We start from the raw sequence: 26567 nt of genomic DNA, 5'->3' as shown, positions 1-26567 counted from the left end.
ATCCTCTGGGAGGAAGTGAGTAGGACTCACCATGTCACCAGGCCTAAGTGGCACAGTCTCAGGCCTGACAACAGGGACAGTGCCCTCTGTAGCCCCCTTCTTTCTGGGAGGGATCCTTCGCTGTCAGTCAGTATCATCAGTTGACTCCTGTTAGGAACGGGGTACCCTTCCTCAGCTGATACAGCCTCCCTCCATTAGCCCAAAGACTTTAAGGCCCTGAAGCCATTCGCCTTCAGAAATAAGGGATAAACCTAGTCTGAAAGCCCTGCCTGTTCCCTCCCAGGGCCCATTACATTTGCAGGACTTTCTAAGGATTTATCTGTAATGGGGTAGTTGGTTGCCACACTCTTCATACAGGACTGTACACACGTCATGCCTGGGATTTCCACTCTCTGATGAAGAGCCAGCCTATAAACCAAGGTCATCTCCTTGAAACCCTCCAGGCAGAAGTCACGGGGCCCTTGAGCTGGCCAGCACTTCCCTATGCCTCCCAGGGCTAACTGGAGAGGAGGGACTAAGTGTAGCCCTGTCAGCTGTGGATTGAGGTGCTTCATGTCCACACTCTGGGTCCTCACTTTGACTCTGCACCCTTCCTGGGGCTCTATTCTCTGCAGATTCCCAATGTCCCCACCTCCCCAGGACCTGAGTTGAAAGTGTTAACCACAGCAGCCCAGATAGTTCTGGACTTCGTGGGCTTGCTAATGAGGACGGGTCTTAACAGGATCCTTCTGTTCTGGATGGGTCTTTCCATCACCCTCATTCAGGATAATCACCATCATTTCTGCAAGATTGATTCTCTTTACCAACCTCAGAACTCTGCGCTGAGACCAAGTTTCTTAGGTCTCTGAGAAGCCTAAAGAATAAGTGAGGCTATGCTAAGGCTAATAGGCTAAGCCTGCTGCTGCTGCTAAGTTGCTTCAGTCGTGTCCGACTCTGTGCGACCCCATAGACGGGAGTCCATAAGGCTTCCCCGTCCCTAGGATTCTCCAGGCAAGAACACTGGAGTGGGTAAAGTAGTGTAGAGCAGGAGTCTATTGCCAGTTGTCATTTACCAGCCTTATGTATTTCAGCACAAGACCAAACTCTAACTCTATGAGCCTTGGGCTCTCCCCTGTGAACTAAGTTTGATAAGCCCTTTCTTGTCAGATTGGTGGTATTTAAGTATTTATGGAAAGCTTATGTCATGGCGTCTGTCTCTATTGAGACATTAGGAGCAATAGCAGTTATTACTATGATTATCTTGACCTCAGATGTTACATCAGCTGGATTTTTTTTCAATATATCAGATGTCAGAAACTATGCAGTGTTCCAAGTGGGGGAAAAAAAGACCCAACCTTCGAAATCAGCCAAAATTCCTCTTAGGAATGAAACCAAAGTAATATGTTCTCTCCAATCCCTCTTAACCCACTTCTTTCTTGTTCTTCCTGAAGTAGAGAGTATCTCAGCCTCTTCCATAGAATGACAGCATCTCTGAGAAACTATAATGAGTGGACAGAAGTTAGGACTTTTTTTGACTAAACATCACCAGTACAAGCATGAAGACTTCTTAAGAGCAGATTCTCAATATTTGTGTAAAAGAAGAGCCATGAATAAATCATTTGCTATAATTTATATCTCAAACATTCTTGAAAACCATAAACCATAAGCAGAGGCAAGTATGTGTCTTTTACATTTACAAAAAGGGAGACTAAACATAGAGTAAAGCCATCCAAAAACTGAAGAAATTTCAGCTATCTCCCTAACAATGTATCAATGTTCTGAGCCTCTATTAGCGTGGCGTCTTTCACATCTCTAAGGACAGTCTCATCCTAAAGTGATGTTATTCTCATCCTGGATCACAAAAGTGATGTGAGGATTTACAATATTTATTTGAGAACACAAAATTCTTACTCCTAAATTTGACAAACAGCAAAGTGTGTGTGACCCATGTTATTCATATACTTATATCATGAATCTAAATGACTTTTCTGTTGAAAAATTTTAATAACTGAAAATTGGGGGAAATAAAGTCAACAAGTTATTGATATCAGGAACACAGGTTGACCGGCTTCTCCAGCCACAAAGTGAACAACGGGCTTCAGATCACACTAGGGGCGAGATGAGCGGCTGGATGCGGCCCTGGGGCGTGCAGTGGCCAAAGCAGAAGGGCCAGCACTGGTTGAGGCAGCAGTGCCAGGCCTGGTTGAGGCAGAAGAGCAAGCAGCGGCTGAGGCAGCAGTGCCAGGCCTGGCCAAAGCAGAAGGGCCAGCAGCGGCTGAGGCGGCAGTGCCAGGCCTGGTCGAGGCAGAAGTGCCAGCCCTGGCTTCACTTCTGGCTCCGGTGGTCTCTACTTCCTCTCTCCAAGCCTCCTCATATTGCAGCAGGAAGGCAGGATGGACTGAATCCTTGACCTTGGCCAAAAACTGCAGGACTTTCGTCTTGCTCGTTTCTGTGAGCGCTTTAGGACCCCAGAGGAACTCATAGCGAGGGGGATCGCTGCCGGGCACCTGGCGGTACTCCAGGTACTCTTCCCGCACCAGATCTTCTGTGATGAGCTTCCTGGGCTCTCCAAAGATGAAGTGACTTCTTCCATCATAGATGCCCAGCATATTCAGGAACTTCCAGATCTTCTCCTCAGGGGCGTGGTTGCCATTCAGGTAGATGACACCCAGCAGAGGCATCAGAAGACCATTCTTCAGCAGCCCCCAGTCACCTCTCATAGACTCACTGTCGCTGAGATCTAGGTTGCTCACCAGGGTATAGCAGTGACTGTTGGGCCTGACTTCCTTCAGCACCAGGCCAAACACCATCTCCATGTGCTCGGAGGCCCTTCTAAGGATCTCAGGGTATTGTTCCTTGTACCTTCTATTGATTTCCTTCAAAATTTCGGACCTCTTAATGAGCTCCCTCATCTTATACTTATACAGCATGTACGGCACCAATAGCTCTGCCTTCCTGGTCAGAATATCTGTGTGAGAGCTCACAGCAGCAGCTGAGGCCTGGGAGGAATTTTCACCTTCCTCAACTTGGCCCTCGGCACCTACTCCAGATCTTGAGCGTGCTGCGCCACTGACACCAGATCTTTTGCGTATAGCACCTGCAGCAGCACTGGTGGTGCCGTGGGCTCCCTGAGGCCCCTTCGGGGTGCCAGCAGCAGACGAGCTTGAGGGAGCACTCTCTGAATCAGGAAGGGAGGAGGAGGTGGTCTCTTCTCCCCCAGATGTGGTAGCCTGATCATGAACACCCTGGGTCTCAGTTTGGGTCTGGCGACGTTTCTCACGAGCATGGTGCTTACTCTTCTGCCCACGGGGCATGATGGCTGTGGGCAGGGACCGCAGGCAGGAGTCTGGGCCAAGAGACAGGTGACTGGGGGCACCTGGAGGATGGAGAATGAGGTGACATGAGCACCTTAAAACAGGGAGACTCTACCTTGGCTTAATCAAAGGCCGCCTCTGCAGGTGTCCTTGAGGACACTGCTCTAGGAACCCACAAGGCTCCTGTTTTCCTGCTCAGCATGGCCCCTGAGAATCCCAGAGGAAGAATAGTGGCCTAACTTTTCCTCTGCGTCCTCTCAGCCCTGCTTTGGATTTACTCAGGTGCCAGCAGGTGCTAGCAGTGGGGTTTTCTAAGTTCTACTTCAGTATTATCACGTCAAGTCCTGGTGGAGCCTTGGCACCCTTCCCTCTGCTACTCTGATGTAGACACTTTAGACCTCCCCATGATCCAGAGGTAAGGGAAGGGATGCCTCAGTCGACCTCCCTGCCAGGAGATAGATATCCAGTGCTGAGAGCTCATTAGGGTCTTTTCTATCCTGAGTTCACTGGGATCATCATTCAAGGTCCTTACCTTGGCTCCTTAAAACGTTGGGCACCATTATCCATTTGCAGACTGGTGTCTGCACCTTCAGACTAGACATTTCCCCTCCTGTAGACTTCGTATAAAACACTAAAGAAGGGGCTCAGCCTCACAGCCCTTCCCTGAGATTTCCTGGGCTGAAATCCGAGTGTGGGATGGATGCACTGAGTCCTCACTCAGGTTCCTCTATTGGGCTCCTGGTAGAGAAGCTCAACTTTCTCCTGAAGTAAAGACTGCTTGATAGTAAAAGCCAATGACTCCGTGTCCCAAAAGCAGGAAGTGAAGATGACCTTATCTTACCAAACACGGTCTCCTGAGAACAAAATCTGGTGCAGGCAGGTTGATGTCCCTGTGGACCCTCACAAGATCCCAATTCAAGGGCTAAAATATTTTTTTGCTTCTGGTTTCTCCTATATGTCTTTTTGAAAATAAATTTATTTTTTACAATACTAATTTATAATAGTGTACCAGTTTCTGCCACAAATCAATATGAATCAGCCATAGATATAGCTATGTCTCCTCCATCTTGAAACTCCCTCCCATGTCAAACCCCTCTTAAGCTTTCGGAGCACTGGCTTTGAGCTCCCTGGTCATAAAACTACTTCCTATTGGTTATCTATATTCCATATGGTAATGTGCACGTTTTCAATGTTACTCTCTCAATCTGCCCCTCCCTCTCCTTCCCCCACTGTGTCCATGAGTCTGTTCTCTATGTTGGCATCTCCAGGCTGCCCTGCAAATAGGTTCATCAGTATCATCTTTCTGGATTCCATATATATGCATTAATATATGATATTGGCTCTCCACTTTATGAATTAATTCACTCTGCTTAAAAAAACTAGGAATAAAACTACCACATGAGCCAACCATCCCACTAGTGGGCGTATACCCTGAGGAAATGGTAATGGAAAAAGACACTTGTACTCGTCTTCACTGCAGCACTATTGACAAAAGCCAGGACACAGAAGCAACCAAGCTCTACATTTGACTCATGACAGGGTCTAAGGTTTCTCCCTCTGCTGACCACTCCATTCAGACCAAGACCCTTACTTCCCCATTAGCCCGCAGTGGGGACCAACATTATCCTTGAGGTCTCCCAGGGATGATGACAGGGAGATGTGGTCCGAATGACATGGTGTGGAACATCCACAGCCCCCAAGGTTCTCACCATCCACCAGGACACCTGAAACCCTCCCTTGCCAACCTGAGGCTGCCCCCACTGACCTGGTCTCTCACTTCCCTGAGATGTCCCAGGAAGTGTCATGTCAAAACACCCGATTCTCCCAGCCCTCAAAATAGGACTGGCACTTTCTGTGACTCTATTTCTTATGGGAGGAGCCCCCATCCTCACTCAGCATCACAGCCATTAATACTGTTGTGGACTAGGTCCCTTTTGTTGAACTAGGTTTATTCCATTACAGCAGGGCTCTCACTTCCCCAAAACCACCTCCAGTGGACACCAGGGGGCACCACAGTTGGGCAGCTCTACCCGGGGCATCCTAGAGCCCAGTACACGAGGGCCGCTCAGTGTGGTCCCCTTGGCGGTGTCAAAGTCTGCTCATCAACCCTCAGGGCCCTCATCTAGGTCCTAGAGCTCCTCCAGGGGTAGAATCCGGACCTAACCCTGCAGACCAATGCCATAGCTTTCGACACTCTAAACACATTCGGCCAATAGCTCTGAGGGACTCATAAGAGCCATATCACAGGGGTGGGATGTGGATGGGTCACTTTTATTACTGGGAGGGTTGGGAAAGTCCCATGAGCTACATTCAGGTCCTCACCTTGGTTCCAGAAGAGTACTGGACACTAAGTCTCTGCCATACGGTCGCCGTGGCTACCGGTTGAACCGCTCACTTTCAAAGCGGAAGTGGAGGGAGCTGCGTAAGGTCCTACGTGGGATCTCCCAGGGATGACGGCAGGGGCAGTATGCTACGGGAACCCCAGTAGCTCAATATTCATCCGTCCTTGGGTCCTCCTTGTGCAGTGTATCAAAGCCCAAGATGCCCGCTCCTATGAACTCGTGTCTTCCAGCTCCCAAACAGAGCCCTCGCCTTCCCAAGTCCCTAGTGGTGGGAGGCCAGCTCTGCTCTGAGCATCTCTGCTTGTCAGGTGGGTTGCCACTCTGTGAGCCTCCTTCGTTGGGGGAGAGATCCTCTCACTAGCACTGATGGTCCTCACCTTAAGTCTGGTTATGGTCAAGACACCCGAATCTGCAGATCTGGGTTCTGATCTGGCTAGAGGAGACTCAGCCCTCCCTAAGATCACACAGGTTGAATGAGTGGCTCCCTCTGCAGGGGTCCTCAGTAACACTCAGCATTGCATGTGAGGTCCTCCTTGGATTCAGGTCCCTCGCTCTGCGAAACTGCAGCTGACTGTATTAGACAGAGGTCTCACCTCGCTAAGACTTTCGAGGTAGAAATCAACCTGACATCTGTGCCCAGAGCTTCCTGGGGACCACAGCATCAGTGATTTTCCAGGGCCTCCTTTTATAGGGTGTGCTACTGTGAGTCCACTTTCAGGTCCTCACATTGACACATGACGAATCCTGTAACTCCACTCTCTGTTTTATGAAGCTTCTTGTCTTACATCAAAGTCCTCGTCTCCTGAGAATTCCAAGTTGGAAGTCAGGATGACCTTCATGTGATCCTAGTCCATCAGGGCCTCTGAGAATAGACAATGGGGATGCAATCTGAGTCCTTCTGATTCCTCTTGCTTAGCATCCTCACTACATCTACCACAGCCTGGGACTGCTCCTTCTACTGATCTAAGATTCCTCTTCTTAGTCTTTGGGTGACTTTTTTTTTTTTTTTTTTTCAGAAGGAAAAATGCAGCATTTACACTTTATTTGTGACATAAAGAAGCCGTATTTACACAATACATTCATATTTTTAAATATGTTACACAGCTCTCCTAGAAAACCCCTCCATCACAGAACAGCAGCATGTAGCTTGGGTTCCGTCTTTAAAATATTAAATCAAGTAGATTTAAATATTGAATCAAGGGGTGATTGTCTCCTTATTCCTCCTTCATGGAGGTTCCCATATCAGCTTCTGTCCCTCGATTAAAGGCTTCCTGGGGAATGCATATTCCTACAAACAGTGAGCAGTTACCCTCTAGCAAATCTTGGAGAAAATGGGTCTCAGTCCCAGAAGTGATGTAAGATTAGGAAAATGCAGCAGAAATTAAGGAACTCAGGACAGATGTTATGATGTCAAAGAGATAGAGGTGATATATTCCTGCTCTTCAGCCAGATTTAGGGTGTGTGCTTAATCACTCAGTCATGTCTCACTCTTTGTGACCCCATGTACTGTAGCTCGCCAGGCTCCTTTGTCGATGCAGGTTCTCCAGGCAAGAATACTGAAGTGTGTTACATGCCCTCCACCAGGGATTGTGCCCAACCCAGAGATCGAACCCAGGTCTCCCGCATTGCAGGCACATTCGGTACCATCTGAGTCACCAGATTTAGGGTAGTTCTAAAATATTTACTCTCGGCACCTCCCTGTTGGTCCAGTGGTTATGCGCTCCCAATGCAGGGGTCCTAGGTTTGATCCCTCGTCAGGTAACTTGATCCCACATGCCACAACTAAAAATCTCACATCCAACAACTAAGAGTTTACGTGCCACAACTAAAATCTCACATTCCACAACTAAAGAGGCTGCATGTGGCAACAAAGATTCTGAGTGTCACAACTAAGACCCAGAGCAGTCAGAAAATAAATAGAAATAACTATTTTTAATTAAAACAAATAAAATTACTTTCTACATAGAAGGATAGTGCCAGATAATCTTGTAAGCCCTCAATACCTTGAGGGTGTCTGAATTTGCACATGCAGGTGATCATAGGCTAACTGACCATTACCCCCTTCTCTCCTTTATTCACAGCTCTTAATTATTTTGGTGTTTGTATTGCATTAGCTATGTATTCCATCCCAGTGTTTTTGCCACAGAGTCCTTCTTTCTGTCACTCAAGATACATGTTTAAGTGCTAGAAGACAGTGAATTAATTGACTCATGAGCACCTCAGGCCGGGACAAGTGGAAGGGTACATGCTGTGGGCCAATCAGACCAGCGCTCTAGTCCCAGCTCTGTCTCTTATCAGTTGTGTGGACTTGGGTCCACCCCCAAACTTGGGGAGCCTCAGGTGAAGTGGCTTTTGTAGGACTACTGGCATGTAGCTAAAGCACCTGGACCACACTGAGACTTTACACGATATCTATTTTTACTATGATTATGATTAGTTTCATCCTGGAGGATACCACCGACCCTGAGGAATCTTTTAAATCCAGAAGATGTCAGAGAATCTTTGGCATTCTAGCACATGGAACACCAAATCAGTCCAAAATGCTGTTTAGAAAGAATCTTTCATTTCCACTACTAGATCGTATTTTGAGTGAGGGGGTAGTTTTTTAACTGGAAAAAATTCAAAGAATCTATATATGGAATTTAGAAAGATGGTAACAATAACCCATTGTACGAGACAGCAAAAGAGACACTGATGTATAGAACAGTCTTATGGACTCTGTGGGAGAGGGAGAGGGTGGGAAGATTTGGGAGAATGACATTGAAACATGTAAAATATCATGTAAGAAACGAGTTGCCAGTCCAGGTTTGATGCATGATACTGGATGCTTGGGGCTAATGCACTGGGACAACCAAGAGGGATGGTATGGGGAGGGAGGAGGGAGGAGGGTTCAGGATGGGGAACACATGTATACCTGTGGCGGATTCATTTTGATATTTGGCAAAACTAATACAATTATGTAAAGTTTAAAAATAAAATAAAATTAAAATAAAAAAGAATCTAAATTCGATTCTGAGACTAATTCTGTCTTCCTTCCCGGCTGCTCTTTCATCTGAACAACTCCTAGATACTTCCTTAGTGGTCCAGGGGTTAAGACTCTGCACTCCCAATGCAGGAGACCTGGGTTCCACTGCTGATCAGGGAACTAGGTCCCACATGCCACAGCTTTGCCGCAACTAACAGTTCACATGCCACAACTAAAGATCCTATATGCCACAACTGAAACATTCCTCATGCTGCAACTAAAGAACTCGCAGGCTGCAAGGAAGATCAAGGATCATGCATGCCAAAGATAAGAGCAAGCATAGCCAAATAAATAAGTAACTAAATAATATAAGCCCCCATGTTCATCAATTTCACCATCACCTAAAATAGACTCACCTCACAGACTTTGGTGGAATTATCAACATAGCCAAAAACGCTGAATGGAATGCCCTTTCAATAAAATGAGCTCTGTTTCCACGACTCACAGCAAAGAGTGTCAGCCCACTGGCTTCTGAGTTTCCGGTTTCATTCTACTATTACTTTTATTTCACAGAATCTCCTTGGAGATGATATGCATGAAACATCTAGGCTGTGCCCTGTGTTCACGGGCACTGGGACAGGAGCACAGGGCACATTCCATCCCCTCCCCAGGGGGGATTTCTCTCTGGTCTACTCCTGTTGCTGTTTAGTCACTCTGTCGTGTCTGACCCTTTTCTATCCCATGGACTGAACAGATTGCTCTGTCCATGGGATTCTCCAGGCAAAAATACTGGATTGGGTAGCCATTTCCTCCTCCAGGGGCAGCTTCCTGACCCAGGGATTGAACCCATGTCTCCTGCATTGGTGGGCAGGTTCTTTACCACTCAGCCACCTAGGAAGCCCCATAATTCCAAAGCAATTATTCAGGGTAGTTTTCCATTCCAGGTTTAACTCTCTCAACTTTGAGACCCGCCATCTGAGGGTCTGACCCCTATTCAGTGTTTCCACAGCCTCCCTGGTGGGCTAGACCTGTAGCCTAACTTAAAACTACCTTCCACTGCCAGACTTTTATTGTCCTAAAGTCTCCAAGTGCCTTGCCTCAGTGTATTTACACTAGACTCCTCATGAGGAAGCCCTCAATCCCCTCACCTCCTTACACCTCATTTTTATTGGGCCCCTAGATCTCAGTTCACCAGCTACTTTATTGAATGCTGCTCTTGAGACGCTAGAATTCTACAAGAAGGGGTTGAGTTTATTTTTCTTAGCATCCCCAAAACCACCCAGAAGCCTTCCAAAGAGCAGATGCTAAATTGATATTTGAACAACTATAGTGCAAGTGTGAAAGAAAGCAATGTTACTGGGATTTCACTTCTCCCACATTCTTAAATAAGCAAAGCCAATCCAGATAAATAAACTTCAATTTTACAAAGAAAGACTAAACAAATAAAACAAACGAAGAAGTGAATACCTCTTAAGATTTTTTTCTGTATCTGATAATCACACAGACTTCACTGTGGAAAAATTTCCATTTTCACAAAAAAATCCATATTGCAATATCATGTTATCTTGTTCCGAATGACAAGAAATGATTCAAGGATTTCAGTCTGTGCTATGTAATATGAAATTTCTTAGTTTTCAACTTGATAATCTGCAGTACATGTCGGAGGTGTGCCATTAGTGTACTTGCACTCTGAAGCTAAACACATCTTTAATTAAAAGGAACAATATTTAAAAACAGAAAAAAGAAAAACCTCCAATTTGTGCATATTGTATAGGAACACAAATAAATACGTTATATGCTGAATTTCCATGAGCCCCACCATGGCCCTCCGCTAGTGGGAAGATTGCCTGCTTTCTTGAAATGCAATGTGAAGTATCTGCTCAGACTTCACTAGGGGTAGGAGGAAATTTGGACATGCTCTGGAAAGTGCACTGGCCCTGGCACCATAGGAGCCCTGGCTGCAGCTGTGGCTCTGGCTCTCCTTCTTCAGCTGTCAAAGCCTCTTCATACCAGAATGGGAAGGCACTGCACTTGGTATCATTGACATTAGCCCCAGACTCCCACATTCTTTTATATATCTATATCTATCATGGAAGCACTCCATATTAGTTTAGAAAACTGTACTCACTCCTTTTTGTAGCTTTGTAGTACTCCACTCTGTGGATATATCATGTTCCCTCAGTTAACATGTGCATAGGCATTTACATATTTTCATATGGTTGTGGATGTCTCTTCAGAATTAATTTCTGAAAACACTGAATTACTGGCTCAAATGTAAAAGCACAGTTAATTTTCTGGCATTACCAAACTGTATTTACACTCCAATCTCATTCTTTGACATGTAGCTCTCAAAGAATGAGATCATTATATTCTCTAAAACTATATACAAAAGTAAAGTGAAAAGGGATTAAAGACCTAGCTATAAGAGTAGAAACCATAAAACTCTTAGAAGGTAATATGAGCAGAACACACTTTGACATAAATCATAACAATATTTTTTTGGATCTGTCTCCTAAAGCTAGGGAAATAAAAGCAAAAATAAATAAATGGGTTGTAATTAAAGTTAAGAGCTTTTGCACAGCAAAGGAAACCATCAACATAATGAAAAGCCAACCTATTATATGGGATAAAATATTTGCCAATGATGTAAGCAATAAAGGGTTAATATCCAACATATATAAACAGTTGATATAACAGTTTAAAAAAAATCAAGAAAAAGATGGGCAGAAGACTTAAATACACATTTTTCCAAAGAAGACATACAAATAGCTGAGAGGCACATGAAACGATGTTCAACATCATTAATCATCATATGAATGCAAATTTAAACCACAATGAGGTATTACCTTATACCTATCAGAAGGGCTATCATTCAAAAGGAACAGAATCAACAAATGTTGGTAAGCATGTGGACAAGATTTGTACACTGTTGGTGGGAATGTCAATTGGTGCAGCTACCATGGATAACAGTAAGGAGGGTCCTCAAAATCTAAAACCAGAACTAACACATGACCCAGCAATCCCACGCCTGGTTGTGTATCTAAAAAAAAAAAAAAAAAAGAACCCACTAATTTGGATGGTCTCCGTCAGGTACTTGATGCTTTTCTGAGTCTAAGGGTTTCCACTGCTCATCACCCCTTCCCCTCCAGCCTCGTCTACTCTCTCCCAGTGACCCCACCCCAGTCCAACCTCCCTGTTTATTACGAAGGCACCTGTGAGTGGCGCAGCCAGTGTGACATGAAGAGATAGTCCTTCCCAGCCACCAGATAATCAGGAGTTTTGGCCAGACCTTTGAGCACACACTGAGACAGTGAGGAGTCAGACAAAAAGCACAGACTGTGGCGCTGAAATGGATTACTAAGGAACTTAGTGATGGGGCCAGTGACCCTCCAGGACAATATTCTGCAGGTCCAGTTGGGGATGATACATTTCATGGGCAAATCACAATTACGGAAAAGAATGGCAACCCATACATATCAAGGCAGTTTATTCTCTGTGACAGTTCATTTCCCTAAAGACTATCCGTTCATACTACCTAGGTTGCATTTGCAACAGAATTTATCATCCACAGATGAAAACTAATGGCAACACTTGGTTCGCTACTCTAGGATCACTGTGGTCTCTTGCTTTCATGATTTCTAAAGTTCTGGTATCCATTTGTTCACTGCTATGTGATCCGAACCCAGATGATAGCCTCCCCAGTGCCAGACGTTGCATAGACGTATAAAACAGAAATAAGTACAAAAGAATTTTTCAGGAATGTACTCAGAAGTATGCCATGTGATGCTACCTTAAAGTCAGAATAACCTGCATTAAAGCTTGAATAAACGTTGAGTTCAGTTAAGTCGCTCAGGTGACTCTTTGCGACCCCATGAAGTGCAGCATGCCAGGCCTCCCTGTCCATCACCAATTCCCGCAATTCACTCAGACTCACATCCGAGTCAGTGATGCCATCCAGCCATCTCATCCTCTGTCACAGTCTTTTCCAATGAGACAACTCTTCCCATGAGGTGGCCAAAGTACTGGAGTTTCAGCTTTAGCATCATTCCTTCCAAAGAACACCCAGGACTGATCTCCTTTAGAATGGACTGGTTGGATCTCCTTGCAGTCCAAGGGACTCTCAAGAGTCTTCTCCAACAACACAGTTCAAAAGCATCAATTCTTCAGCGCTCAACTTACTTTAAATTACTGCTACAAATGAAAAAAAAAACCCACTAATTCTAAAAGATCCACACACACACAATGGAATATTACTCAGTCATAAAAAAGAATGAACTTTTGCCATTTTCAAGAACATGGATTGATTGGAAGGCATTATGTTAACTGAAATATGTGAGAGAGAGGAAGACAAATGCTGTATAATACTGTTTATATGGAGAATTAAAAAATAAAACAGACTAGGGAGATGAAGCAGACTCACAGATACAGAGAACAAGCTAGCAGTGGTTACCAGGGGAGAGCAGCAAGGGGGAGGGTAAGGACAGGGATAGAAGATTAAGAGGTGCAAACTAATATGTATAAAATAGATAAGCTACAAGGATATATTGCAAAACAAAGGGGATATACCAATATTTTATAATAACTATAAATGCAACGTAACATTTACAAATTGTGAATCACTTTGTTGTGTCCCTGAAACATAAAATATTGTACATCATCTATGAAAATGAAGTGAAAATGTTAGTTGCTCAGTCTTGTTCAACTCTTTTTGACCCTAAGGACAGTAGCCTGCCAGGCTCCTCTATCGATGGAATTCTCCAAGTAAGAATTACCCACTGGAGTGGGTAACCATTCCCTTCTCCAGGAGATCTTCCTGACTAAGTGATCAAACCCAGGTCTCCTACATTGCAGGCAGATTCTTTGCCATCTGAGCCACCAGGGAAGCCCACAACAACTATAACTCACTTTAAAAATATATATATTCTCCCAAATCATCCCACCCTATGCCTCTCCCACAGAGTCCAAAAGACTGTTCTATACATCAGTTTCTCTTTTGTTGTCTCATACACAGGGTTATTGGGACGACCCAGAGGGATGGTATGGGGAGGGAGGAGGGAGGAGGGTTCACCACGGGGAACAAATGTATACCTGTGGCGGATTCATTTTGATATATGGCAAAACCAATACAATATTGTAAACTTAAAAAATAAAATAAAAAAAAATATATATATTCTCTCAGGAACTTTCACATATACAATACAGTATTATTAACTATGTGCTTCCCTGGTGGCGCAGTGGTAAAGAATCTGCCTGTTGATGCAGGAGATGTGGGTTCAATTCCTGGGTCGGGAAGATGCCCTGGAGGAGGACACAGCAACCTAATCCAGTATTCTTGCATGGAAAATTCCAAAGACAGAGGAGGCTGGCAAGCTACAATCCATGGGGTTGCAGAGAGTAGGAAACCACTTGGCCACTAGCAACAGCAATGATTAACTACAGTCACCATGCTGTACATTATATCCCTGCTGCTGCTGCTGCTCCTACGTCGCTTCAGTCTGTCCAAATATGTGCGACCCCATAGACGGCAGCCCGCCAGGCTCCCCCATCCCTGGGATTCTCCAGGCAATAACACTAGGGCTATTTTATTTTGTAAGTGAAAGTTGTGAATGTTTATTCCATTTGGTCACTTACACCCATTTCATCCATCCTCCAACCCCTTCTTGTGGCAACCGCCAATCTGCAACATGATGGACCTAGAGATCGTTACTGGTTGAAGTGACTCAGACAGAGAAGGAGAAATATTATATGACACATCTTAGATGTATAATTTAAAAAGAGATGATACAGATGAATTTAACTACAAAATAGACTTACAGTCTCAGAGAACAAATTTATGGTTGTCGCTGGGGAAGGATGTGGGACAGGGATAGTTAGGGGATTTCCGATGGACATGTACACACTGCTATATTTAAAATGAATAAGCAACAAGGATGTACCGTATAACACAGGGAACTCTGCTTAGTATTATGTGGCAGTACTGATGGAAGTTTGGGGGAGAGTGGATACGTGTATATGTATGGCTGAGTCCCTTCACTGTTCACCTGAAAACTGTCACAATAGTGTTAATTTGCTATACCCCAACACAAAATAAAAAAGCTAAAATTTTACAAACACTGTGCCTCCAGTGCAAGGGCTGTGAGTTCAAACCCTGGATGGGGAATTAAGATCCCATGTGCCACAGAGCAAACCAATCCACAAAATATCATCACAGAAAAAAGTGATGGGGATCCATGAAAGAAATAATTGATAAGGTAGATTTTATTCCCTTCAACTTCTGCTCTATAAAAATACACCAAGAGAACTAGAAGATGAGCCATAGTCTGGGAGAAAATACTTGCAAAAGACATATCTGATGAAGGCTCTAATCTAAAATATACAAAGACCTCTTAATATTAATAAGAAGAAAACTAACATCTAATAAAAAATGGACAAAAGATAGGAATAGATACCTTGCCCAAGAAGATACAGAGATGGCAAACAAGCATATGGAAAGATGCTCCACATCATATACCATTGCTGCTGCTGCTGCTGCTAAGTCGCTTCAGTTGTGTCTGACTCTGTGCGACCCCATGGACTGCAGCCTACTAGGCTTCTCCGTCCATGGGATTCTCCAGGCAAGAACACTGGAGTGGGTTGCCATTTCCTTCTCCAATGCATGAAAGTGGAAAATGAAAGTGAAGTTGCTCAGTCATGTTTGACTCTTAGCGACCACATGGACTGCAGCCTACCAGGCTCCTCCATCCATGGGATTTTCCGGGCAACAGTACTGGAGTGGAGTGCCACTGCCTTCTCCCCATATACCATTAGGGAACTGCAAATTAAGAAAAACAAGCAGATTATCACAACAACCCTTTCAGAATGGCCAGCATTCAAAGGACTGACAACACCAAATGCTGGTAAGGAGGTGAATCAACAAGAACTCTCACTCCTCAGTGGTGGTGATGCAAAACGGTAGAGCCACTTTGAAAGACAGTTTGCAAGTTTCTTAGTAAACTATACATTCAACACTGCTGGTACGAATATAAATTGGTACAGCCAATTTACAGGGAAAACAGTGTAGCAGTTCCTCAAAAAATCAAAAATAACACATAATACTTTCCACATTCCACTACTATCCAAAGGAACTGAAATCAGGACCTCGAAGAGAGCTCTGCACTCCCATGTTCATTGCAGCACTACTCACAATGGCCAAGAAAGGGAAGCATCCTAGGTGTCCAGTGACAGATGAATGGATAAAGAAGATGCAAAATATACATATAATGGAACACCATTCAGCCTTAAAAAGAAGCTAACCTCCACAGTTATGACAGCGTGGATAAACCTAGAGGACCTTCTGCTACGGTGAAATAAGCCAGACACAGAAGGACAAATACTGCATGTCATTTATATGAAGAATCTAAAATGGTCAAAGTCACAAAAACAGAGAGCAGAGTAATGGTTACCATGGTCTATGGGAGGGTGAATGAGAAGGAATTGTAGACTTAAAAAACATTCACAGTCTCTGCATGAGACAGGGTGTTCAGGGCTGGTGCACTGGGATGACCCTGAGAGATGGGATGGGGAGGGAGGTGGGAGGGGGGTCAGGAAAGGGAACAATGTACACCCATGGCTGATTGATGTCAATGTATGGCAAAAGCCACTACAATATTGTAAAGTATTTAGCCTTCAATTAAAATAAATAAATTAAAAGGAAAAAAAAAAAAAAAAAAAACATTCACAGCCTAAAAGCTGACAGGTATGTTCCCTTTGGTACAAACGTTTAGGACTTCAACCCAGGAGGCAGTGTCTCGAGTAACCCTGAGAGAACTGCTCCAAAGAAGGGAGGGGAGGAGCCAGGTTACATCGAAGTTTTGCAACAAAGGGCAGGTAGTCTGAATATAAAAAGATTAAGATAAATGAAGGAAAACCAGATAACCCTGGTTAAGGAATTTAGACCTTTTTCATATATGGAAAGATGCAAGAATCGGGGCTCACTGAAATCATTCCTTTGATATGAACTTCACATATCTGGGGCCCGTATCCTGTATTTTTACATCCTGTGTTCCCTCAGGGTTCACCATCCGTGGTGGCTGCAACTGTTGATAACTGACAGTGTTTATTCACTGATACAGCAGGCAGTATTCCAATTCTCAGTATTAATCAAACGTTACAAAGTTTAATTATACAAAATGAATAAGTTCTAGGATCTAATATATAATATAGTAGTTATTATATTATATATATATATATAATGTATATATATTATAGTTAAAAATACTTAGAGTTAAAAATAGTTAAAAATATAGTTAAAAATACTATATTGTATACTCTCTAAGAGGTCAAATCTTATGGCAAGTGTTCTTATCCCAGACACAAAACATAAAGTGTGAGAAGGCATCTGTCAAAATGGCCATCATCAAAAAGTCTATAAACAATAAATGCTGGAGAGGGTGTGGAGAAAAGGGAACTCTCTTGCATTGTTGGTGGGAATGTAAATTGATACAGCCTCTATGGAGAAGAGTATGAAGTTGCCTTAAAAATTCAGACTAAAACTACCACATGACCCAACCATCCCACTACTGGGCATAAACCCTTAGGAAACCATAACTGAATAAGACACATGTACTCCAATGTTCATTGCAGCACTATTTACAACAGATAGGCCACAGAAGCAACCTAGATGTCCATCGCTGAATGGATAAAGAAGCTCTGGTTTCTATATACAATGAAGTACTACTCAGCCATAAAAAGACCATATTTGAGTGAGTTCCAATGTAGTGGGTGAACCTAGGGCCTATTATACAGAGTGAAGAAAGTCAGAAAGAGAAATATAAACATCGTATCCTGACACATATACATGGAATCTAGGAGACAGCATTGATGAATGTATTTGCATGGCAGGATGGAGATGCAGACATAGAGGACAGACTTGGTGACACAGGGGTGGACGAGAGGGAGGGACAAACCGAGAGCAATACTGAAACATACACATTACCATATGGAACATCGACAGCCAATGGGGATTTCCTGGGTGATGCAGGGAGCTCAAACTGGTGCTCTGTGAAAACCTAGACGGGTGGGAAGAAGTGGGAGGTGGGGGGATGTTCAAGGGGGAGGGGACATATGTATACCTATGGCCGATTCATGTTGATATATGGCAGAAACCAACACAATAGTGTAAAGCAACTACACTCCGATTAAAAATAAACTTAAAAAAGGATGAGAGGGAAATTTTGGAGGTAATGGATATGTTTATGGCATAAACTGTGGTGGTCATTTCACAGGAGTAGACTTATCTCCAAACTCATCAATAAATAAATCAGAAAAATACTGGTTAGCAAGGAAAACTAGCATATCCCAGTTAGGAGTATGCCACTGAATGTCACCATGATGTAGACATCCTCAGTGGATGTAACAGAAAGCTCCAAAATGTTTTAAGGGCCCCAATCTTACCTATCTCTCACTTGACCTTTTTCATAAACCACTCCCACTTTCATTCATTTAACCACCCAAAAGTGTCTATTCCTTCCCTATTGTTTGCCAAATTATGGTCAAGATAACTTGATTTCAATTATTATTATTATTTTAGTTGCGTGGGCTCTAGATCCCCCACCAAGGGCAGAGTGTGCCAGTCTAGCAGCTTCAAGGCATCATCCCACCTCAAGGGAGTGCCACCCTGATTTCTGGGAAACTCCAGAGACAGGAGAAAACATGAATAAACCATCTAATCTGCACAGGGTTTCCCTGTACTGGAATAACAGCACAGGACACATTCCATGGCAGCTTCACATGATTTCTCTCTGATTTACTCACAATCCCAAAGCACAGGCAGACTCAGAAAATACTGCAGGTTTGGGTCTCAACCCCCAAAGGAAAGTCCATATCACAATTGAGTCATACAAATTTTTTGGTTTCCAGTGCTTTCATAAAATTTATGTTTATACTATACTACAGGTTATTAAGTGGGCAATAGCATTGTGCCTCAGAACAATATCAGATTAGATCAGTCACTCAGTCGTGTCTGACTATTTGTGACCGCCTGAATTGCAGCACGTCAGGCCTCTCTGTCCAACACCAACTCCCAGAGTTCACTGAGACTCACGTCCATCGAGTCAGTGATGCCATCCAGCCATCTCATCCTCTGTCGTCCCCTTCTCCTCTTGCCCCCAATCCCTGATGTCTTAAATAGAAACACCTCTTTGCTAAAACAAAAAAGATGCTAACCACTATCTGAGCCTTCATTGAGTCCATCATTTTTGCTGTTGAGGGTGTGAACATTGCAAGAGGTATCAAAACGTGACACACAGACATGAAGTGAGCAAACGGTGTTGGCAACATGGAGCCGAAAGCTGGAAGCAAGGTTGACAAACACAAACTTTTAATTTGGTAAAGAAAAAGAACAAAGAAAAGAAAAGCAGTACCTGTGAAATACAATAAAGCAACGGGCAACAGAGTGAAGTGTGTCTGTAACTGTTAAGGGCAGTTTCCCATCCCAGGGTTTGTCTTTAACTATGCAGCCCACCATGTGAGAACCTGGTCCCTGGTCACGATTACCACAGCCTCATCCAGCCTGCCATACACACAACTTATAATTACTTCCCACCGAAAGACTTATAACTTTCCCAAGGCCCACCACTACCTTGCGTCAGGGAATTCACATTTGACTGCTGTCATGTCACCATTTCCTTTACATGACAGCTACTTCTCGACTCTATGATTTTATGGTCAGTGGCTAGATCTTTTCCTCAGCTCTCCAAGTAGTAGCATGGAGTCTTCTATGAGCAGAGGCTCAATTGCTGTTTAGGGAATAAATGAGCCTGTGAGCATGAGGATGAATTTCTTAGAATTTAATTTTACATTTTTGAATTAACGAAGCATACACAGTCACTTATAATTTTGTAAAACACAACTAGAAAAGATGAGGAAACAAAATACCATCCATCTTACTTTCCCTCTATTTCTTGATCCCACATATTGCACTGCTTAATTTTTTCATATTGTCAAGGAAATAACATATTATAATGCCATGTTATCTTGCACCAGCTTATTAAATAAGATGGAAGCTTTACCATTTGTTTAACACAACAGAGAAACTCTTATCCTTAAGACCGATAAACAACAGTAAGTGTGACTCATGTCATTGGTACACTTAGATTATAAGCTTTGAGACGCAACCTTTGAAAAGTAGCAAGAACATAAAAACACAGATTTATCGCTAAATTCCTCATACCGAACACAAACCCCAAGGAATTATACACTGTGCACCCTCTGGGAAGCCCAATTCTATACTACTTATAGAACACTGAATGCTATCTTCAGCCACAAAGTACAGAATTTGGCTCAGCTTCATTAGGTGTGGGAAGAATTGTTGGAGGAACACTGGGACATCCGCTGGCTTGGGCCCTCTCTTCCTCACCTCTCAAAGCTGTGATACCCAGAATCTCTGATAGCTGACAGAAAGGGTGGGGTTGGGGGGAGGGAAGAAGCCTGGCGGGGTGTTCTACAGTCCTCAGAGTCCCCATCTTCGTATCTCTCAGAGTCTGACACTCCTCCATTTCCTGAACTGTGTCCACAAGCCTCCAAACAAAGTTTCACCTCTTAGAGTTTCGGCAGGGGAGAAGTCCGGGAATTGAGTGCATGGGTGCCGCTTTGTGTCTCCATCTTTACTGCCCCATGCCTCGTTCGCACTCGGCGCTCTCCCAGTGACTGGAGTTAGGGCCTAGGTTTTCTTCATTTACAGAATCAAGTAATCGCTTGTCTTACAGAATGTCTTCAATCAAGATGTACCGAAGAAATCGGCCTAAGAAAGTTGTAGAACCATCCCCTTCCGATCACAGAGATGAGACTTTGGAAGTTATCTTTGTTACAGGATGGGGGAATGGTCCCTTGAGTCCACATTCAGGTCCTCACCTTGCCTTCACATCAGTCCTGGGAATCCACTCTTAGCCACATGAACACGCTGAACATCAGTCCGAGCTCTTCGCCACCAGCACGGAAGTTCTGCAGAGACCCTTCCGGCTATGGCTGCCCTGTGCACAATCTCTGAGGGATGATGGAAGGGGCAGGGCTCTGTGGGGACCGCGTCATTCAGTGTTCAGCGATCCCTGGGTCATCCCTTAGGGTCCTCACCATGCCGTCTGTCAAGAGCCCTGGACCCTTCGCACTACGGACTTGAGTCCTCCTGCCCCCAAACGAAGCCCTCACCTCTCCGAGTCCCTAGTGGGGAATCAGGGCACTTCTCTGTGCATCTCTCCTTGACAGGGGCAGAGCCACTCCGTGAGCCTTCCTCCTTGGTGGGAGAGACCCTCTCATCAGCACTGATGGTCCTCATCTTCCCGGTGGTGATGGCCATGATGCCACCCTCCTCAGAACGGGGGTTCCATCCATTCCCTCGCTGAGACCAGATAGAAATGAAGAGGCTTCTCATCCCTATAACTCTGCCTGGAGCCTCTGGGGTTAGGAATAGGGGCAGGGGTCTGTAAAGCCTCCTCATTTGTGGGTCTAGTGATACTTCTTTCTTCACTCAGGGACCTCACCATGGTCCTGGCCAGTCCTGGGACCTGACCCTCCAACCTGAGATTCTCCCTCTACTGAACTGAGGCCACTTTTCTTAGACTGAGACTTTGACCTCACAGAGAGCTACAAGGATCATAAGACGGAATGTCCTGTCTGGGCATTCTAGGCCTGAGAGCAAGTTTGGGAAGGTCTCTGAATGACCTGTATTTTACAGTGCTTGTCTCTCCAGTCCTCACCTATGGGAGCCCAAATTTTGTCTATCTCTTGGATTAAAGGATTCCTGGGGAGCACCACATTCCAGCAAACTCTTCAGCAGTGTCCCTAATGCAAACCTTACAGTTTCATGTCCCAGACTTGATCTGAGATGGGTAAAATAACACAGAAGGCAGAGGGCAAAATGGGGTGTCTTCCCAGAGAAAAATGCTGCTCCATCCTTTTCAAAAGCCAGAGTCAGTCTCTTTTCATGACTTGTTTTAATTGATTGACAGGCATACTTTTCAAACACTGTACTGCACGTAATCATGCGTCACAAATACTGTGTTTCGTTACAAACTGAAAGTTTATGGTAACCATGCATTGAACACATCTATGGCATCATTTCCCAACATCATGTATTCACTTGGGGTCCCTGTTCCACATGTTGTTAATTCTTTAATATTTTAAACTCTTTCCTTATTTTATTTCTTATGGTGCTCTGATTAGTTGTCTTTGTTACTATTGTAACTGCCTTACATTTGTAAATTAAGCTATGTGCATTTTTTAGACATCTTCTAGTAAGTGTACAATAGGCTTAACAAGTTTTATAAGCACTGGGAATCCCCCAAATTCCTAATGATTTATTCTATGGCAATTTTCACTTTATTGCAGTGATCTAGAACCCAAGTCACCATATCAGAGATGAGTACAATTCTAAAGGAAAAAAACCATCTAAGATGGTTTTGTGCTATTCTGAATGAGGTTATCTGACACTGCACAGAGGACGATCTTCCTGTCCCTATCATCTGTTTCTCTTTATTCCTGTCATTTATTGATGTAGCCTTCAAGGCTTTGTGACTAAAGAAGTGTATTGGAATATATCCATGGTCCTTACTTTTATCCCAAGATACATTTGAGTGTTAAGGAACACAAGCTCTGTTTTAGGGCAAGAGGAGTATAACAGCGTCGGATCTAGAGGAATTCAGAGAGGAATCTAATTCCAGGCCTATCAGTCACTAGTGTTCCCCAGCAAGGGCTCACTGCCTGATGCACATAGAAGCCAATACTATGGAACGGGCTTGAGAGAAAAACTTTAATCCAAGGTGGAGTAGCAAGAAGACAAAAGTGGGGCTCTCAAATCTGTCTCCTCAATCCAGAGTTTGACGTAAAATGAAAGGGTTTAGGGGAACTGCAAACTTGGAAGCTAATTGGCTACTCTTGAATTAGTTCATGTAAGCTATTCATGCTGCTAGAAGCCCGATTTTCTGTATTGAAGGACTTCATACAGTTCTCCCCTGGCAACATTGCTACTCTGAGAGTTCCCCAGACTGAACCCTCTTGGTTCTGCAGTCATCCTGGAAACATAGGCTCCATTTTGGCACATGCATAGTGCTGCCTCTAAAAATAACTCAAGGTTTGGTTAATCAACAACCTGTTTTAAGGAGGCAAAACCACTTTAAACTGGTCAATGCTTTATGCTTCATTCCCCCCATTTCTCTTTGTACATTCTTTAAGCTTTCGGGAAATCGTCCTCAATTTGGTTAACGAGTCTCAAATTCTGTGGAAAATGATAATCCCAGGTCCCAGAGTTTTGTACCACCAGGACTAGAGTGTTACATAAGGACTGACAAGGTTGGATTAATTGGTATTTAAGAAAGGTGATTATCAGAGGCTTTGTTTCCTTCACACGTCTCTTTTCAGGCTATTGCTTGAAGTTTGGTGTTTTGGTGCCTGGATGGAATTTATTACTATTGGGTCATCTGTCTTGGCTCTTCCTGGCCACTCCTCAGCCCAAACTGAGCTCTGCAGTTGACTGACCAATTTCTTCCACTGTAGTGCTCAAAATAGTTTACCTTTTGGCCAGCAAACAGAGCCTGGACCAACTGTATTTAACCAATGCTTGCTGCCTCTTCGCAGCCTTCATGGATTAAAGTCGATGTCAACCAGCACTCTTATCAGGAACTTGATGTCTCCCTGGAAAGTCCTTGCATCCTTGGGAGCTGTAGGAAAGCCTTCAGGGCTTCTCTGTGGCTCAGAGTGCTTTGTTCCTCTCTAGGAAGAAAATGGGCAAACTTGAGGCATCGCCCCTTAATTTAGGACCCAATTCCATCTCCTAGTTTGGTTTCTGGAAAGCGTTGGCTGTATGAGTTCCCTGGAGAAACCACTGAGAAGAATGGACAGTCTCAAGGTGACCAGCTTGGATCTGAGGGTTCACTTAAAGAACCCTGAAAAGTTTTCCATTATTATATGTGGTTGTCAAACTGTAGCTTGAAAGGCACACGTGCTACCCAGCTTCCAAGGAATCTGTCCCACCAGTTCCAAGACTGGAGCCCATTGGGTCACAGGCTCCTAGTATTTCTGCCCGGCCATGTGCTGAGGGCATGCTTGTCTACTGAGGAGGGTCCTATAGAAGTTCAGGCTCTGTCTCAGTCTCCACGGAGAAAAACTTACCTGGTGAGTAGGAGGCTGAGACAGTGATTGCATCCCATTGAAGAAAGTGAAAGAGGAAGCTGTCTTAGACTCAGGCAGAGCTGACTTTCAGAGAGCAATTCAGGAGCACACATATTCAAACACCAATTTCCTCACTTCCTTTCTGAGCATGCTGGGGTTTAATCTTTCTGGTAGATGACCAAAATACTTTACCCCTCCAGCAGAGATCACCGACAAGCAAATCTAGATGTCTGGGCAATTTCCAGGGGAAATATATTCATTCCAAGGCCTCTATGTAGCCCATGGCCCTTAAGACCACAACCAATAGCTATTTTTCCTGGTAAAATTTCATTTTTAACATCACGCATGCACAAATATATAAAAGTAGTTCAGTACTGCTGCTAAGTTACTTCAGTTGTGTCCAACTCTGTGTGACCCCATAGACGGCAGCCCACCAGGCTCCAGCATCCCTGGGATTCTCCAGGCAAGAACACTGGAATGGGTTGCCATTTCCTTCTCCAATGCATGAAAGTGAAAAGTGAAAGTGAAGTCACTCACTCGAGCCCGACTCCTAGCGACCCCATGGACTGCAGCCCACCAGGCTCCTCCATCCATGGGATTTTCCAGGCAAGAGTACTGGAGTGGGGTGCCATTAGAGCCAACTCCTATTAGCCAATCCCAACACATAAAACAGTCAGACACAGCCAAACATAGGCAATTAAATACAAAGGCCTGGGACCTTAAGCCAGTGTTCAGAGCTCTAACCCAATCATCTGAGCACCTCAGTAGCTCTAACCTCTGACATTGTCCTCTTTTGGGTGGGTCTTTAACCCACGACTGTAGCCTTAGGATTCTAATCAGACAGAAGAAACTCTCCTAGGTGGGACTCTAACCCACAGTGGTGTTGTCCTTCTTCAATCAATTCTTCATGTCTGACTGTGCAACCCAATGTACTGCAGCATACCAGGCTTCCCTGTCCTTCACTTTCTCCTCGGGTTTGCTCAAACTCATGCCCATTGAGTCAGTGATGCCATCCAACTGTCTCATCCTCTCTAACACACAGTCCTGATGAGATTATTAGACTACATATAGCACATTTAGTTACAGGCATATTTTAAGGAGTTTACTCACCCCAAAGATGTCTGATCCAGGAGCTGTTTCCTTCCTTAAAAGTGAAAGGAGCCCCAGAAGCCAGAGGAGCCCAGAGTGCCATGGCTAGGAAACAGGAACCCGAGAGCCAACTCTCTAGACAAACTCAGTATAGGTGGCCACTCAGGGTTGGTGTTGAGGGCCCACCAGGGGCTACAGTGCATCAAGCAGATGGTCACAAGTCCTAAACCTCAGCAAGGCTGCCCAAACTCACGGAACATGGGCTCAAGCCCGATGCTCAGAGAAGTCAATACTTAATGCAAGAGCTTTAGAGAAAAGAGCTTTACTGCAAGGCCAACCAATGCAGGAGGCAAGGTATCAGATCTCTCTCCAATCCAGGAGCCTGGGTGCAATTGAAGGGGTCTCGGGAATTTCTAATTGGAAGCTAATTGGCTAGTCTTCAATTTCATTTCAGCTACTCAGGTTACAGGAAGCCAGGTTTTCCTCATTGTAGGACTTCTCACTTTGTAAATGGCCCGGGGCAATATTTCTCTTCTCTGAGTTTTGCAGACTGAAGAGCTTGGCTCCAGGGTCATCCTGAGGTCATGTGTTCCTTCTTGGACACATGCAGTTCTTTCTTTGTAAAATGACTCAAGGTGTGACTAATCAACAATCTATTTGAGAGGGTCAAACCAGTTTAAGCTGGTCAATTGTTTCACGTGCTGTTTCACTAGCCCCCTGAACTCCAGCACATTACCCAAACTCCAAGACAAAGATAATCACAGTACACTAAATGTTGCCTAGCAAGGACAAGCATGCAACATTCCCATCACAGGATGTAACATAGAATGTGCCTGAGGTAGAATCTTTCCCAGCTGGAAACAACTCAGAGTTCTTAGAATTTTTGTCATTGACCAGTTATCTTCCCTCCCAGATACCAGTTCATCTAAATAATGAATATTTCCACATATTTAAGTACTAACAAGAAATCGAGAACTTGCCTAGAAGTTGCCCAATTACACACAAGATAAAATAATCGAGTAGGTCCTTAAGGAGAGGTCTCTGGCTCCCTCAACTCAGTGTAAAGGTCACCAATCCAGGAGACTGTGGATTTTCTGAGGCCCTCCATCTGAGGATCTGGCTGTGCTCACCACTCCCACTGTCTGGGAGTAGCCCACCAGGCAACTTCAGCCTTCGCTGAAGGCTTTACATATTCCTAAGGCTCCAAAGCAAGACTGTGTATTAAAAAATGGAGACATCCGTTTGCCGACAAAGGTCCCTGTACTCAAAGCTATGGTTTTTCCGGTAGTCATGTATGGATGTGAGAGTTGGACCATAAAGATGGCTGAGCGCTGAAGAATTGATGCTTTCAAACTGTGGTGCTGGAGAAGATTCTTGAGAGTCCCTTGGACAGCAAGGAGATCAAGCCAGTCCATCCAAAAGGAAATCAACCCTGAGTATTCATTGGAAGGACTGATGCTGAAGCTGAAGCTCCAATACTTTGGCCTCCTGATGTGAAGAGCCGACTCATTGGAAAAGACCCCGATGCTAGGAAAGAAAGATTGAGGACAGGAAAGGAGTGGGCAGCAGAGGAGAAGATGGTTGGAAGGCATCACTGACACAATGGACATGAGTTTGAGAAAACTCTAGGAGACAGTGAAGCACAGAGAGGCCTGATGAGCTGCAGTCTATGGAGTCACAAAGAGTGGGACACGACTTAATGACTGAACAACAAGAAGGCTCCAAACTGCCTCACTG

At 44.3% G+C, this 26567-nt stretch overlaps 3 protein-coding genes across 4 annotated transcripts in view; all 3 read right to left on the bottom strand.

The window, feature by feature from the left end:
• LOC147340059 (melanoma-associated antigen B4-like) overlaps positions 1 to 24987 on the bottom strand; it is a 115223-nt gene extending 90236 nt beyond the window's left edge. The window contains exon 1 of the mRNA XM_086388401.1: positions 24852 to 24987. The gene's annotated coding sequence lies outside the window, so the exon portion shown is untranslated. The remainder of the gene's footprint in view (positions 1 to 24851) is intronic.
• LOC147340060 (melanoma-associated antigen B1-like) overlaps positions 1 to 24987 on the bottom strand; it is a 64627-nt gene extending 39640 nt beyond the window's left edge. Inside the window, exon 1 of the mRNA XM_086388404.1 lies at positions 24852 to 24987. The gene's annotated coding sequence lies outside the window, so the exon portion shown is untranslated. The remainder of the gene's footprint in view (positions 1 to 24851) is intronic.
• LOC147340058 (melanoma-associated antigen B4-like) lies at positions 1964 to 24989 on the bottom strand. 2 transcript variants are annotated; one of them, XM_086388397.1, is made up of 3 exons: positions 24852 to 24988; positions 19219 to 19375; positions 1964 to 3355 (listed from the first exon to the last, which is right to left on the bottom strand). In XM_086388397.1, the coding sequence occupies exon 3, from the start codon at positions 3291 to 3293 to the stop codon at positions 2088 to 2090; it is 1206 nt and encodes a 401-aa protein (XP_086244523.1). In that variant the 5' UTR covers positions 3294 to 3355; positions 19219 to 19375; positions 24852 to 24988; the 3' UTR covers positions 1964 to 2087. The 2 variants fall into 2 exon arrangements, with proteins under 2 accessions (XP_086244523.1, XP_086244522.1); XM_086388396.1 differs by lacking the exon at positions 19219 to 19375 and having other exon boundaries at positions 24852 to 24989.
• Positions 24990 to 26567: the final 1578 nt, after the last annotated feature.

Source organism: Bos grunniens, chromosome X, assembly GCF_055505025.1.
Source record: "Bos grunniens cultivar Pamir isolate PY7600 chromosome X, Bosgru_T2T1.0, whole genome shotgun sequence".
NCBI lineage: Eukaryota > Metazoa > Chordata > Mammalia > Artiodactyla > Bovidae > Bos > Bos grunniens.
Note: the sequence above shows the minus strand (reverse complement) of the source record. Positions and strands in the feature narration are given on the sequence as shown.